The sequence below is a fragment of the Panthera tigris genome, chromosome E3 (genome assembly GCF_018350195.1).
Source record: "Panthera tigris isolate Pti1 chromosome E3, P.tigris_Pti1_mat1.1, whole genome shotgun sequence".
In the NCBI taxonomy this organism is placed as follows: domain Eukaryota; kingdom Metazoa; phylum Chordata; class Mammalia; order Carnivora; family Felidae; genus Panthera; species Panthera tigris.
Genome location: NC_056675.1, coordinates 22,376,899 through 22,391,692, shown reverse-complemented (window position 1 = coordinate 22,391,692; position 14,794 = coordinate 22,376,899). Strand labels below are relative to the sequence as shown.

Below are 14,794 nucleotides of genomic sequence, written 5' to 3'. Positions count from 1 at the left end.
TCCAAGTGAGTGCCAGTTTAATTTAAAGGCCTGTTTCGTGAGTTCGAGCCCATGTCAAGCTCTGTGCTGAGAATACGGAGTCTGCTTGAGACTCTCTCTCTCTTTTTCTCTCTCTCTGCCCCTCCCCCACCCTCTCAAAATAAATAAATAAACATTAAGGAAAAACCCCTTCCCTCAAACCTGGGATCGCTCCTTCCCACGAGTAGGACCGCTGCCCCTGTCTGCTCATACACGCAAACCTTTGAAAGAACTGCTAATTCTTGTTACCTCCAAGATCGTATTTCATTACAATCCATTCTTTTTCTAGTTTGGTGCATCTGGCTTCTGCCTCCACCTCTCTGTTTTGACATTTCTCCCGGGGAGTTGTCAGTGACCTCAGAACAATCTTCTGTCAGAGACTCGTCTTCTCATTCTTGACCTCATTATATTATTCGATATTCTGATCTTCTCTCCTTTAAAAAAAAAAAAATCCTAAAATATGTGAAATATGCAGAGCAGCATCAAAACTATACAGTGAGACTGTCTCCTCCTCCCGCCCTTGACCCTCAGCTAGGTGCCTTGGTTCTCCTTCCCGGAGCCACTCACAGTGGCCCAGTTCCGGGCCAGCCTTCTAGAGAGGCTGAGTACAAGCACAGGACTACCCCACATCACACAGGAGGATGCCAGCACGCGTCTTCGATTCCCGTGCCTCACTTTGTTACCTTCTGTCTCGCAGATTGTGTTTTGTCAGCATCTCGAGATCTACTTCATTTTCAATAGCTTCCTAGTTTCGCACACGCATGAGTGCATCTGTAGGGTAAATTCAGAGTCCCCTCCTCCACTCTTTTTAAGCCCCTCTTCTTTCTCATTTATATGGCCCTGAGCTCACTGATTGTCCAGAAATACTGACTCCATGAAGGCTCTGAGGCCATGATGTCAAGACACGCATGACCCAGAAAGGGAAAGAAAAACTTTCATTTCTTGTTTATTTACACGTGCAATTTCTTAAAAACAACCACCCTTCACCACTGAAGAACAAGAACTTCTTGGTATGTAAATCTGCATTAAAATGTCTTTCCAAGCCCAGGCGCCTGGGTGGCTCGTTCAGTTGAGCGTCCAACTCGGCTCAGGTCATGCTTCCGATTCTGTGTCTCCCTCTCTTTGCCCCTCCCCCACTCTCACTCTTTCTCTGTCTCTCTCAAAAATAAATAAACATTAAAAAATTTAAAAAATGTCTTTTCAAGGCAGCAAGGCTTGGGTTGGTGGCGGGGGGAGGGAGTGGAAATGTGTCCCTTTTGCCCCCGGGCCCACATCTGCCCCTCACTTCTAACTGGGAGCCCCATTTAGGGTCTGACGTCATCTTGCACCCTCCCATATCCCACTAGCCTCGGGTGGAAAAGATACTCGTTTGTGTCTTAAACGCCTGTACTTGCAACAGCAATATCCCAGGGGAGGCTGAGTCATGGCAGGGCCTGCAGGACCCCTCTGTAGCCAGAGCACGGCCACTGCCAGTAGACTAGCTCACCGCACTCCATGGAAGCTACCAGCTACCATGTCACATGTCTTCTGTGCATTTTATCAAGTCCTCCTCACCCCACACTATAAGGTAGGTTAATTCAACATAACAAAAAGTTGGCTTAGGGAAGTCAGCTCACCTGCTTAAGGAATCGGTACCCGAGTCGGCATTTAAGTTCCCGCCATTCGTAAGACAGTAAAATGTAGTAGGAAGCCTGTGGTCTTTGGAATCGAACAGACCCGACCCTGGATCTTGGTTCCCCTCCTTGACGCTGTATGGCCCTGACCAAGTCGTTAACTTTCCAAATTATCTGTTCGGTGGAGATAACCCTTTTCCTGCCTGTCTCACAGACCCGTGAGAATCGAAGTTATAAAAACATAGGCAAATAAATGGGGTAACTTTATTTGAAGCCAGCGACATGGGTGAAGAATAGATAAGAAAAATATGACACTCTGTTCACACGGGAAAATGTTTAGAGTGTTTCATCTCGTTTCTTAAAAGCAGGGTAAGTAATAAAGGACTGACTCTATATTTTGTATCTTTATACAAAGTCTCCATCCATCTGTTTGTCCCGCCAGGACCGCAGACTAAAATGTTAACGTCATGAAGGTATGGAGGGGGTGAAATAACAAAGGGTTTTGTTGTTTATTTTTCTTGTGCTTTTGAATGATTTGTTTGTTTCGGCAAGAAATGTACAAGGCTGATGGAAGAGTCTGGATTGTTGCCAGATCTGGGATCAAATCATAGGTACTTAAGCCTTGCTGTACAGCAGAGACATCATGGAACCATTGGATTAAATGAGATACTGCTTATGAAGTACTTAAACAATATCAGGCTTATACGTACTTAATAGGCACTGCTACTCATCCGTCTGACAACATTGAGTGCCTGCTGTGTGCCAAAACCTGTCCTGAGTCCTGGGAAGGCGATGGTGTGACTTCAGCTCTTGTGGGGCTTAGAGTCTAGATGGGAATATAATTCATCAGCAGAGAAGCAAAGAAATAAACATGTAATAGAGATTGGGCTATTTGGGTATTTTTATTTCCTGTGCGAAAGTGATGCCCTGAGGGAGAATTAACAGGAAGGGAGAATTGGAGGTCCTACTTTATCCGGAGGTGATCCCAAACAGCTACTCTGAGGCAATGGCATTTTGACCAAAATCTGGAGGAAAAGAAAGCATTGCATCTTATTTTTAGATAAAACAAAACACCAAACTTGCTACCCAGTGCAAAAGCCCCTTCTCTTGCTGACTTCCTTCTAACTAAATAGACACAAGAGATCAAACACCCCGATTGTAAGGAATCTTCACTATTTGCAGACAAAGGAGCTTTAATCTTTCTTTTCTTTCTACGCTGTATTTTGTCTGACTCTGCTGGGGAGAGAAACCTTGGTACACAAACGACTTAAAAATGATCCAACGTGTTTACAGCTCTGTGCTTAACCGACTGCTTCTCACTGGGTGGGGCCCTCCTGTGTTGTCCTGCTGCGGAGAACTGTCTGTAAGGCATGAAAAGGACCCAGAATTTCATTGAATTTGCACATTAAAAAAAAAGAATACTCTTTTGTCTTTTTGCCCAGGCTGTATGGCTTACGTATATTTTCAGTGTGACCTTCTAGCTTGGGTTCCTGCTGTCTTGATAGAGGCCGGGTTCCCCTGGTGTCTTTCTCTCTGGTCGCACTCAGCTTAGATGTCACCTCCTCCAGAAAGTCTTCCTGGCCCTTCTTAGGTGCCTCACTTCTGTGCTCAGTGGCCCCAGTTGTTACATGGTGCCATGTGGTGGCCTGTGTGTGTGTCTGTCTCCTGCTAGACCACAAGCTCCGTGATGACAAGGACAGGGATCCTCTTGTGTGCCATCATATCTCCAGTGCTTTAGCACACCTCCAGCAGAAGAAGCACCAAGGCCTCAAAATGGCAATAGCTCCCTCATTTAAATGAGCTTTTGTGGGGTTTTTTCTTATTAAAAAAAAAAAATCTGTCATTTAAATTTTCAAACACACAAGCAGAAGAGGTAAAGGAGAAAAGTAAGCAGTCTGTAACTTGCTGGTCTTTATACGCACATAGACAATATACAATATTTGTAAGCACACACATTTGTGTGTATAATTTATAGAATGGGAACATATTGTATGCAGCTAGTAATTATATGTAACTATGCCATTTAATATTCTTCTAAATCTCCTTTTAATTTTTAAGAGTGTGTTGCATTATAATACATCAAATAGATGTATCATTACTTATTTAACTTCTTTTCCCTATTGGTGGATAGTTTGATGTCAACTTTCTTCCCCCCCACCCCCCCACCAGTTTTCTGATGAACATCTTATATCTTGGTGGGATAAACCCAGGCATATAGAGGAGGGGTCCAGGGAAAGTCTCCTGGAGGAAGTGAACATCTGTCTGGAGAGGAAAAAGATGTGTAGGAAATGCCCTGGTTTGGGGGGGGGGGGGGGGTTGGAGGCAGGTGTTCTGCACCCCCCCCCCCCCCAGGTAGAGGAGACAGCTCATTGCAAAGGCTGGGCAGTGACAGAGTGCATGAGTGTTCTGGGAACCCCGGGGACCGAGTACAGCTGGAGGGCGTGTTGGGGTGGGGGAGGGGCACTGAGAGGCTAGTGACCTGGTGACCAGGGCCTTGTGAGCCATGCTGAGGAGTGTAGGCCCTGGGCAAGGGGGAGCCACTGCAGAGAAATGACATATCCAGGTTGGCATCTGAAAGATCCCTCTTGCCGCTATGACTAAGCCAACTCCACTTTCGACAGCCAGACCCAGAGCTGTTATTAACACAATGAAACAGAAATTAGAAAGAAGAGAAGGGGTGGGGGGCGAAGAGCTCACATGTAGCAGCTCACAGAGAAGCTTTTCAAACTGTCTAGGTTCTCAGATTCAGAGGCACAATCGAACAAGTCAAAATCCTTATTGCTCTCCTCTCCCACCCTGGAAAGAGGCGCCTTGTGATTTAAATAACCATGTTGGCTTGGGTCCCCGGCACGGTTCCGGTTCCGGTTCCGGGAGCTCCAGTGGTGCCCTGGCCACAAGGGAGGTGGGTTTTCTTTCAGTAGCTAAGTGAGGCTGAAGTACCCAGCCAGGGCAGCCAGAGCAGCCAGAGAAACAGGTGTGGTCCACGCTGAGCGTGTCACTGGATCACAGCCGCAGAGCAGCACGTTCTCCAAGGACACAGCAGGCTCAGAGCCCTCCCGGCTGTGCCTCCCCAGGGCTGACGTCTCCATTTAGGGAGCGCTCCTGAAGCTAATGGGCAGTGACAGCTCCATTTGAAAAACACGGAAACACTTAGGGAGGCTGTGATCTGCCAGTTCCGTAAGCTGCTTATTAGCAGGAAAATCACGCTCCCGCTGTATTGTGCCCCCTTGGTTAACCCCTGTTTTTCCATGTCCCCTCTGCTATCTCACTTAAAGATTTCATTGTTCTCTGAGGCAGGGGGGTGGGGGGGGGGGAGTGGCGGGGAGTGCAGGGAAGGGGGAGGCTCGGAGCCTCCGGAAGCTGTTTCTCTGTGTCCTATCACAGCCTCTGGGGAGGCCCCAGCAAAGCAGCAGCCCTTCTGGTGTGCATGGGAAACTGATGGCTTTTAAAGAAAAACGGCCCCCGAAGATTCTGTGTCTCAGCTCACGTGCTTCCTATGCTGGCTGGTTTGGGTCCCAGCACCCAGGCCAAAGAGGAACCCTCGCAGGTCTGCCTTACTCCCAACCACCGGTCCCTGCCACCCTCTGCCCCCCCCCCGCTCCATGCACCATCTCTCTGCTCTGGATGATGCCACCCAGTTTCTAACCCTCCCCAGTGCCTCTGCCGTCAGTCTAGCTGCTGCCCCCTTTTCTGTCCCCACACCACAGATGAGGGGACTCCTACAACCCTCGACATCCCCACTGGACTCTCAGACTTATCAAACAGGAAACCAAGTGCCCCTTTGCCCCCCGAAGGCTCTCTACCCCTTCCCCCATTCACCGTGGAGCCCAAGTGCAAAGCTGTAGGGTCCGACAAGTCCTCTCGTCCTGAAATGCTGGTCTGACCCATCAGCAAATCTTGCACCCCTTCCCCCACTCCAGATGCACCTTTCCATCTATCCCAGAGGTACCTTCTTCTGAGGCACTATCCTGTCTCATCTGGTTGGCATCCCTGCCCCTTGCCCGTCCATCAACTTTGTATGCGGCACCAATGATCCCACAGAAACATGAGCAGAGCCTGTGGGCTGATCAGAATCATCCAGTGGCTTCTTACCAAGCTGAGATGGAAATCCTCTGCTTCCGGGTCACTGCTCTGGCCACACTGGCCTCACTGCTGTTGGGTGACTCTGCCGAGCGAGCACCTGTCTCCAGGCCTTTGCACATGCACTTTCCTCCACCTAGAATGCTTTTCCTCCAGACGTTCAAATGTCCTTACTTCACTGAGGGCTTGCTTCAAAGCTCATCTCCTCAGAGCTGACCACTTTTTTGAAAATGGTGTTCTCTTCGCTCTTTATCACTGACCTGACTTTATTTTTCTTAATACCACTTACCTCTGTCTGACATTAAGATACCTCTATTTACATTTACAGTTCCCCTTCTATTTATGTGTTTATCGCCTTCCTTCCCCAGTAGGACGTAGGTTCCCGTGAGGCATAGATTCTGTATAATTTACTATTAGCACAGGGTCTGGCATATAGTAGGAACTCAGTAAATATCTCTTGAGTGAAAACAAATGCATAAGCAATGCAAGAATGTGAGCAATAATCCTGACCACACTGCGCTGAGGGTCCATCCTTCTTTGGGCAAAAGTCTCCCCCCTCCCACGCTGACCAGCACAGCATACCCCAAGTCCTGATTGCATGGCTGGGCATTGGTGGCGGGGGGGGGGGGGGGATCACTTCTTGTTTTCTGAGACCCGAGGCAAAGATATCAACAGGGCTCAAAGAATTTAGCTTGGAATAACAAATCAGTTTGTTATAATGCTTATAGCTAGGGTGCATTGACACTTCCTCGGTGCCCAGGAACAGTCACACGCATGATGTCCTGGTCTCCTCCGCACACCCTGTAAGAGTCTGCAGGCTATGGCCTTGTGGGTGCCTTCTGCCCAGATGGGAACAAAGCAGGAAGCTGAGGCCATCTGAGAGCTGAGTCCCATGCACACCCCCCCCCCATATCTCTGCTTCCCTTGACTGTAGGGCTTGAAGGAGCAAAGGGGAAATATGCACTCCTTGACTTTCTCAACTTTCCTTCCCTCTGCCAGCGACTCAGGCTCAGTGTCAGCTCTCCATTTTCTCATCTGTCTCTTCCTAATTGCCAAGTGGGGTGGCCTGTTCTCTGCAACTTTTCCTGCTTGACCTCTTGGAGATAGCTACGACAGCACCCTTCTCCCTGGATTCCCTCAGTCCCCCGCTTGCCTGACAGTGCTCCCTTCTGGTTCTCCTCTTCCCACTCTCAGTTTTAGGGGCAATTTTCTCCCTGGCACATGGAAATCAGATCCCCACCTCCCAGGGTGGTTATGTGAAGCAAAGAGGTGATGTATGTGAAACCCTTAGCAGTGCGGGTTGCCTGGAAACTGCTCAGTGGGTTTTATTATTATTATTATTATTATCTTTTTCCCACTTTCCATGTTCTGTACTTTAAGTTTTTTTTTTTTTTTTTTTTCCAAGACCGCTCTCCTTAGCTCCGGAATCTGTACTTCTAACCCCCTTGGGTCATCTCTTGGAACCTCTCTGGTCCCTCAGAGTCATCGTGTTCAGGGACATCTAGTTGGCTCAGTAAGTTAAGCGTATGACCGGCTCAGGTCATGATCTCACAGTTCGTGGGTTCGGGCCCTGCGTCGGGCTCTGTGCTGACAGCTCTGAGCCTGGAGCCTGCTTCTGATTCTGTGTCTCCCTCTCTCTCTGCCCCTCCCCCGCTCACACTCTGTCTCTCTCTCTCTCTCTCAAAAATAAATATTAAAAAAAAAGTCATCGTGTCCAAACGGAAGTAGCTGTCCTTCCGAATTTTCCCATTTTCTCTGCCTCTGGGATTGCCATCACCACATTCTCGCTGTCATTCAAACCAGAGACCTCATCATCCCCATCCCTGACTCCTCCTCCCTCCCCCACCCCCCTGCCCCACTTAGTCACGTACTCATCAACCGACAAACCATTCGTGTAAAATGGAGCCAGGAGCTTAGGCTCCGACGTCAGAGGGGCCTGTCTCACGTTGCAGCTCTGCTATTCATTGACTGTGTGCCCTTGAACAAGTTACGTAATCTCCCTGGCCCCAGTGTCCTCATCTGTCCAGTAGGGATGATGCCCACTTCGTAGGGTCATTGGGAAGACTTAATAAGGTAATGCAAGTAGAGCATTCTAGGGTGCCTGGCATTTAGCAAATGTGTAATGAATATTAGCCGTCATGACTGCTAGTGCTTCTGTGTTGTCAGGTTGTGGTCGCCTCCTGTAGACACTGTGTTCAAAATACCAGAACTTCGTGCCAGTGTTTGGGTGGGAATCAGTCTGTGCGTGTGTGCACGCACATATACATACACACACGTTACAACTCTGATTCAGCCCGAGGACCCCAGGATGGGTGAGAGATGATCATGCTTTTCTCTATCGATCCCAACTGCCCCACCAAGCACTGCTGTGTGTTTCATTCCACACCCTCCATTCCCATTTGGAGAGAGAATGGCTGAGCTTGCCTGCTGGCATCTTGCACTTAAGTGTCAGTGACCTACCCAGCTCACCAAGGCCTCGTGGTTGGCTGGCAGTTGCAGAAACCAAACCCAGGTCTTGGGATCTGTCTTCATGGACTAGAGTTTGTAAATTCCTGTATCTCTGGAGCTGGAAACATACATTGTTCCTGACTGGCAGCCAGAGGACAGCCCTTTGAGGGATCCACTGCTAAATACTGGGATCTCCCAGGTGACGTATAACTGGCTCATGACTTAGCATCTGGTGCCATATGAAACATCACAGGTACCTTAATCCCATCTCTTTCAACAGGTGGGCCTGGCTGATGCCTTGCGGTGAGGGGGGGGGGGGGGAACATGCCACATGTCACCAGCCCCACCATCTCATGCCTTTGCCATGCAGCTCCTGACTGCCCAGGGGACACCCAGGGGCGGCTCACGAGCCCTAGAAACTGAAAGTCGGGAGCCCAAGGTCATGTACCAAAGGTCATGAGAATTTTGCATTTTCTGTTGCTCTCATTTCTGGTCATTGAAACCACCTCTCTGAGGCGGCGAAAGGGAAGGGATCCGAGAAAACCACAGCCCAGTTTTGTTTGGTTCTGTTTTGTTCGGGGTTTTGTTTTCGTTTTTGTTTTTCCACCTACCACAAGTTCTTTTCTTCCCCTCTCATAGTGTGGGCGAAATGCTGAAAACTTCGACCGGTTTTTCACCCGCCATCCACCCGTCCTAACACCTCCCGACCAGGAAGTCATCAGGAATATTGACCAATCAGAATTCGAAGGATTTTCCTTTGTTAACTCTGAATTTTTAAAACCTGAAGTCAAGAGCTAAGTAGATGTGTAGACCTCCGTCCTTCATTTCTGTCATTCAAGCTCAACGGCTATCGTGGTGACATCTTTTTTTCGTTGCAACGTTGCATCCATGTTTTATTTGCTGACGAGACTAGAGTGACCATGTTTCAGAACCCAAATGTCCTCAGGTCGTTTGGAGCATCTCTGTGAGATGGGATTATGCAGATGGCATGGCGAAAATGTTGCCGCATAATTAGCACATTCGCAAAGTCCTCTTACAATCCACGTTCGCCAGTGTGTCAGCTCAGTAGATCCAGTGGGGACAGAAAATGCCTGCTTTCTCTCCCTTTTTTCCAGCGCTCCCATTTCACACGTTTTTCCAACTCCAAGCATCCAGTCTAGATTATTCCCACCAAGCGAGCCGATGATCGGACGCTAGCAGTATTCTCTCCCTTCCTGCCGGACCCAGAGCTTGGCATGTATCCAAGTATATGGTGGCTTTCACTTAGAGGGAAGCCCTCCATTCTGCCCGGTTTGGAGGCACCGTGAGCCGCATGCTAAAAATAAAATTTTATTTGTTATTTTTTTTAGACTCGAAGTTAAGACGATTATCTCGGCCCTTTTAAAATGCCGAGAGTGTGCTTTTAGACAGTCTCAATCTAAAAGTACCTCAAGGGGTCAGTCAAAAGGCAGCCAGCTCGGGCACCACCTCCAATGCTGTGATTTCTGATCCTCTGCATCCCTGATCACCTTCATCCTCAAACTACTTGCAAAGGGCATTTGCACCACTCCCTGAAAAGACATGGTCACTCTAGCAAGGTCCCAGAGGACCGTGGTTTTACATTACATTTCAAATTTTATTTGCTTTGGGGTTTTATTTCTGTTGTTGTTCAAACGCAAAAAGAAAAAAAAAAAACCCACTTTGTTACACATGCTTTGAAATATATGTCCCAGTGTTATTAACCACAATGACCTGCTTTGATTTGTCGAGAAGGCGGCTCTGGAGCCTGGCAGACCCATGCCTGGGTGGAAGGGACTCGCCTAGGTTTGTGGCTGGTTTTGGGAAACTAAATAAGTACTCTGAGAAAGACACCATTTCCTGAAACATAGACAGTCGTATTCTTCACTTTGATGTTGTTTTGCAAGATGTTTGTGGAAATGTCCATTTGTATCTGGATATCTGTTCTGTGCCATTTTTTTTCTAGCATCGAGATACAATAAAAAAAAAAAAAAAGAAGAAATGCTATTTCAAGAAAACGGCTCTTTGAAAAACGTGGACCCAAACTACAAAGCAGGGCTCCTCAGGCTTTGGGACAGAAAGGAACTAAACCCAGATTTTAACCTCAGCCCCAGGGTTCAGCTGGTCAGAGAGGCCAGGGCTGGACACCATTCAGGGACTTCTGGTGGCCTGTAGTGGGATGGGATGAGCTGGCTGAGGCTTCCAACGATATCGGAGCTCAAAGCCAGAGTCAAGTTTAGGGGCCAGCTAGGAGCATGGCTGGAGATCTTGAGTTTCTTATCAAAATCACCACTCCTTCCAGCTTGGACCAAATATTCTTTCTTGCAAGCAGCTTTGTGAGCCCCTAGAAGCCAAGGAAAGCCCTTGGGTGGGAGAAATCCTGTTTCTGCCTGAGTGGACGAGAACAGCAAGGTGTTTCCCATCCTTGCCTACTGCCTCCTTCTATTCTCAGGCAGCCCTACAGAGAATTCCTATCACAAGTCGAGTGATTTCCAGAAGCACCAGGGCTTCTAAGAGACATCAGGAGAACTTTAAAAACTTGACTAATGCCGTTGAAGTAAGACTTCTCATCTTTAAGAAAAGCGTGCTTTGGATTTGCACAGGCAGAGAGGCCCCTGGCTCGCTCCTGTCTGCCCTCCGCGTTTCCTTGCTGCAGGACCTCATGTGTGGCAAACTTGAAGTCTCAGCTGATGAGCTCAGGAAGTTAGAGAAGGAGGGAAATTGGGGCGGAACCCTCCACCCCCATTTTATTGTGGGGGAAACTGGCATCTGGAGAGAGGGAGTGACTTGCCCAAGGTCAGTCAGCTGGGGTGCAAACCCAGGTTTCCTGATTCGGTGCAAGACTCTTTCCACTCTATAGCTGGCATCTCTGAGCCATGCCCACCAACAGGCAAGTTATTTGAGGTCCTTCGTCTGGCTGTTGGGTCACCAGGTGTTTCCTTGGACATGCTGTCAGGAAGATAAAAACCATACAGAAGCATTGGGCCACTGACAGATTATTTGAGACAACTTTAGAGAACAATGTAAGATAGGTAGATAGGTAGCTATAGATAGATGATAGATGAGATAGATAGATAGATAGATGATAGATAGATAAGATGATAGATAGAAAAAATATATTGTATATACACACCGCACTCTACATTTTCCAAATTGCTGCCATTATTTTTTCAAAATAGTTTAATAGTTTGCAGAAAGAGGTACTCAAGCCAAAGTCTTTGTTCCCCTAACACACCTTGCTGAGGGCTGGTCAACAAAGGCCTCTGTGGAAGTGAGGGATCCTTGGTCAGAGTTCCTGCAGTTTCCTTTTCTATCAATGTTTTAAGTACAAGGAAGACCAAGAAACAGAGCTTTCAGCATACGTAATCTCCGGGCAACACTTTGCAAATTTATTCAGGAAGAAAGATTTTTCCACATCATTGTGCCATCGTCCATGTATTCCACTCTCCGTTCATCTGGGAAGCATTCGTTGAGCACCAGCTGTGTGTCAGCCTCTCTGCTGGGTGTCAGCAGCACAGTAGGGAGCCCTACAGATGCCGCTGCCGCTAAATAAGTGATTGAAAGCATGATGTGATCTAGAGATAACCAGTCTCTGAGTTAGTCGGCGGAGCCTTCTTACAAGAAAGAAAAAGTCATCAGAAGTCTTCAGGGCCCCTCTTTCTCTCTGCAGACCATAGTTTGAGGCTGAAGGAGGAAATGCAGCAATGCTCTCTTGACCCGGATTTCTGGGGCATTCCTCAAGTGGCGGGGGGGGGGGGGGGGAAGGACAGGGGCTAGATGGTAGCGGGGTGGGTTTCTTCCAGAAGGCCAAAGGCACAGTCTCCGTGCTTGAACAGACCACATAATCACCAAGATTTGAACAGAGACAGATCCCCATAGAGAGAGAGGTGACTGGTTTTACAGCTCAGTTCTGAGGCCTGAGTCTTGCTTCTTAGAGTTTATCATCCTGCAGGCATCCTTTCCAGCCCTCAGGGAGATGCAGTTCTGCCAGCACACTGCCCCCAGCTTGACCCTGCCTGGCTCTTCTAGATGAGAAAAGCTGAGATCTTCTAAAAGAACTTAAATTAAGAAAGAATTTTTAAAAAGAAATTAAATAAGAAAATCCAAAGAAACCTAAACACAGTCCGTGTTGGCCATGGCTAATTGTCTGCTGGTATGCCAAGGATCCCTCTTGACATTTCTGAGACTTCTCACTCATCTGTTCCTCTTCTAAGGAAGGGTAGGACCATAATGGCCTTCTTGGGGAATCAATAGAAGGCCAGTGGAATTGATAACCCTCCTTGCATGAGTGATGCTATGCTCACGTGGCTTCAGATGCTATCAACCCAAAAAGGAGAGGCCCATCCTCTCCCACCTTCTAGGGTAAAATTCAGGGGTATTTCCTAGGGGGATCTGCCTGGAAGACAAAATCTAGAATGGCAGGTTCTATTTGGACCATGTGGCTGTTTGAAGCATGAGACCTCACCAGCACAACAGGTGGGGAAGAGCTTTGAAAGCTGGGGCTTTGAAAGCTGGTAAGGGAACCTCCAGGGATGCCCAAAGGCAGGGAAGGCCAGATGGGGTCGATGTTCCCAGGAGAGACCTAAAAGGAGGCAAGTGCCTGCCTTCTTGGCGCCCACATACCATCGTGGAGCTCTCAGACCTTGAAGGGACCTAACACAGTTCAATCCATACTGCAGCTCAAAATGGACAGAGGCCAATGTGAGGGACCCATAGGATCAGTGGGAACAGTTTCATTGCTTTGCTATAGAGGGTAGTCTCTGACTCAAGGACAAGTATAAATTGGAAAAAAGCAAAGAGGCTCATCCTTAGTCAAGTCTTCGTTCATTGACTGGTTCATTCACTCAACAAATAGTTGTGGACAGCCTGCAGTGTGCCAAGCATTATTCTTGGCACTGGAAATACCATAGTGAAGAAACAGGCAAGGACCCTCCCTACCTGGAGAGAGGCAATAAGTAAACAAGACAATGTCTGATAATAAGTAAGTGCAATGAAGATGATTAAAAGGGTGCCAATGTATGACTTGTAGGTCCAGAGAGGGATGTACAGGCACTTCCCTTAAGAAGAGGTGACATTTGAGCTTTCTCTGAACACAGGAAATAACACCAGCAGTGCCTGGGACAGCACAGGACAGGCTGACATCAGGCAGGATAAGACAAAGCAGAGTGGGTGGGACATGGCAGGAGATGGCCCACCGTCTAGAAAACAGCTCCATTGACATCTTGTGCCCACTGCAGTCTGGCTACACTTCCTCGAGTGTGTTGCTTATACTCCCCGCTTCCCATTCCCACACCACAACACATACAACACAAGAGTAAGTGGCAACTTCATAGGGACACTTTGCCCATCTCAAAGGAGCATCCTAAAAGAAGGAATTCTTGTGGGAGGTATTTGGCGAAGAGGCGTGAGCCCAGCAATGAGAAACCCTACCAGTCAGCGCCCATTAGGAGCTAAACCTACAGCATGGGTGGCAATTGGCCGAACTCCAGCAAATCAGTCAGTACTCGCTGAACCTCCCCTCTTTACAATCTGACCCAGCTCTGGCTTCTGCCAGGCAAACTCTGGCCTTCTTGGCTATCCAGTAACAAACCAGCCATCAGGCTTTCCCCCCAGTCAGAGGGGCTGAGGTGAATTAAAAGCAGTGTGGTCAAGTGAAGATCACTAACCCACTGTACAACCTTGGGCAAGTCACTGTATCTTCCTGAACCCCAGTTTTCTCATATGTCAAACCATGGAGGGTGAGGACTCCAGCTCCCCTGCCTTTGGGTGGTGAGAATTGCAGGGGACAATAGGCTGAAGGACCCTGAGGAGGTGAGAACATCATACAGCTGTGAGATGTTGTCATTAGCCCACATTCTGACGTTCCCTGGAAAAGATTGCCCCAAACTGTGGTCAGTAAACTGCAATTAATGTCCCCCCCACAGAAAAAAAGAAATTTCAGACTCACCAGAATAGAATATTTGTTTGTTTTAAGGCTGCCCTTACAGACTTGACTTTAAGCTTTGGGTTTTGTTTCTTATAGTTTGTTAACTAGATACATGCTGTAAACGTCCTTGGAGAGAGCCTGTGGCTGACGAAGACCCAAATTCTAGTCTGTGGGTGGATTTATGAGCATCCCTTCAAAGCCTAGATTGCACCAGGGGATGTGGGGTGGACAGTGGTCAGCTCCTTTCATCAGGCAGCCATCTGATGTCCCCACATGCCACTCTACCTTCTTGGGAGCTGAGTGGTGGTGCACCTGTTCTCCTTTTTAAAGAAAGGAGCCTCCTAGCCACAGGGGTCGCTGTTGGATGGGTTTCTCCGGGACGCCCTACCCCATGACTAGTTCTATTGCATTTTGCATGGTAAGAAGTTGTTTCCAATTCAGTTCATCTCAAAGCCAAAGAAAACTGAACACACACACACGCACATACACACATACCACTGTATGGCAATCCTTACAGAAATTCATGTTTCATTTCTTTTCTTAGGCAATCTCCACCAAATGTTCTCTCCTGAAGACAACATACAATGTGAAATGAAAGCCAGGGGTAGTATGCCACAATGCACCTGCTAAAAAACTCAGCACAGGGCTCTTTCTAACTCTGCCCATGAGATGTCATCGGCTTCCCACTAACTGGCAGGTGTGGGTCGTGTCT

The 14,794-nt window shown here is 48.0% G+C and overlaps 1 protein-coding gene across 5 annotated transcripts in view; it reads left to right on the top strand.

Moving 5' to 3' along the window:
* Positions 1–14,794, top strand: part of PRKCB (protein kinase C beta) — a 330,403-nt gene that overhangs the window by 314,622 nt on the left and 987 nt on the right. For 3 of the 5 annotated variants that reach the window (XM_042971550.1, XM_042971552.1, XM_042971554.1), the window contains one exon: positions 8,799–14,652. The exons of the other annotated variants lie outside the window; for them this stretch is intronic. In XM_042971550.1, coding sequence (XP_042827484.1) covers positions 8,799–8,957 — 159 coding nt within the window. In that variant the 3' untranslated portion in view covers positions 8,958–14,652. Of the gene's footprint in view, positions 1–8,798; positions 14,653–14,794 lie in introns of those variants that run through there. 5 annotated transcript variants of the gene reach the window in all.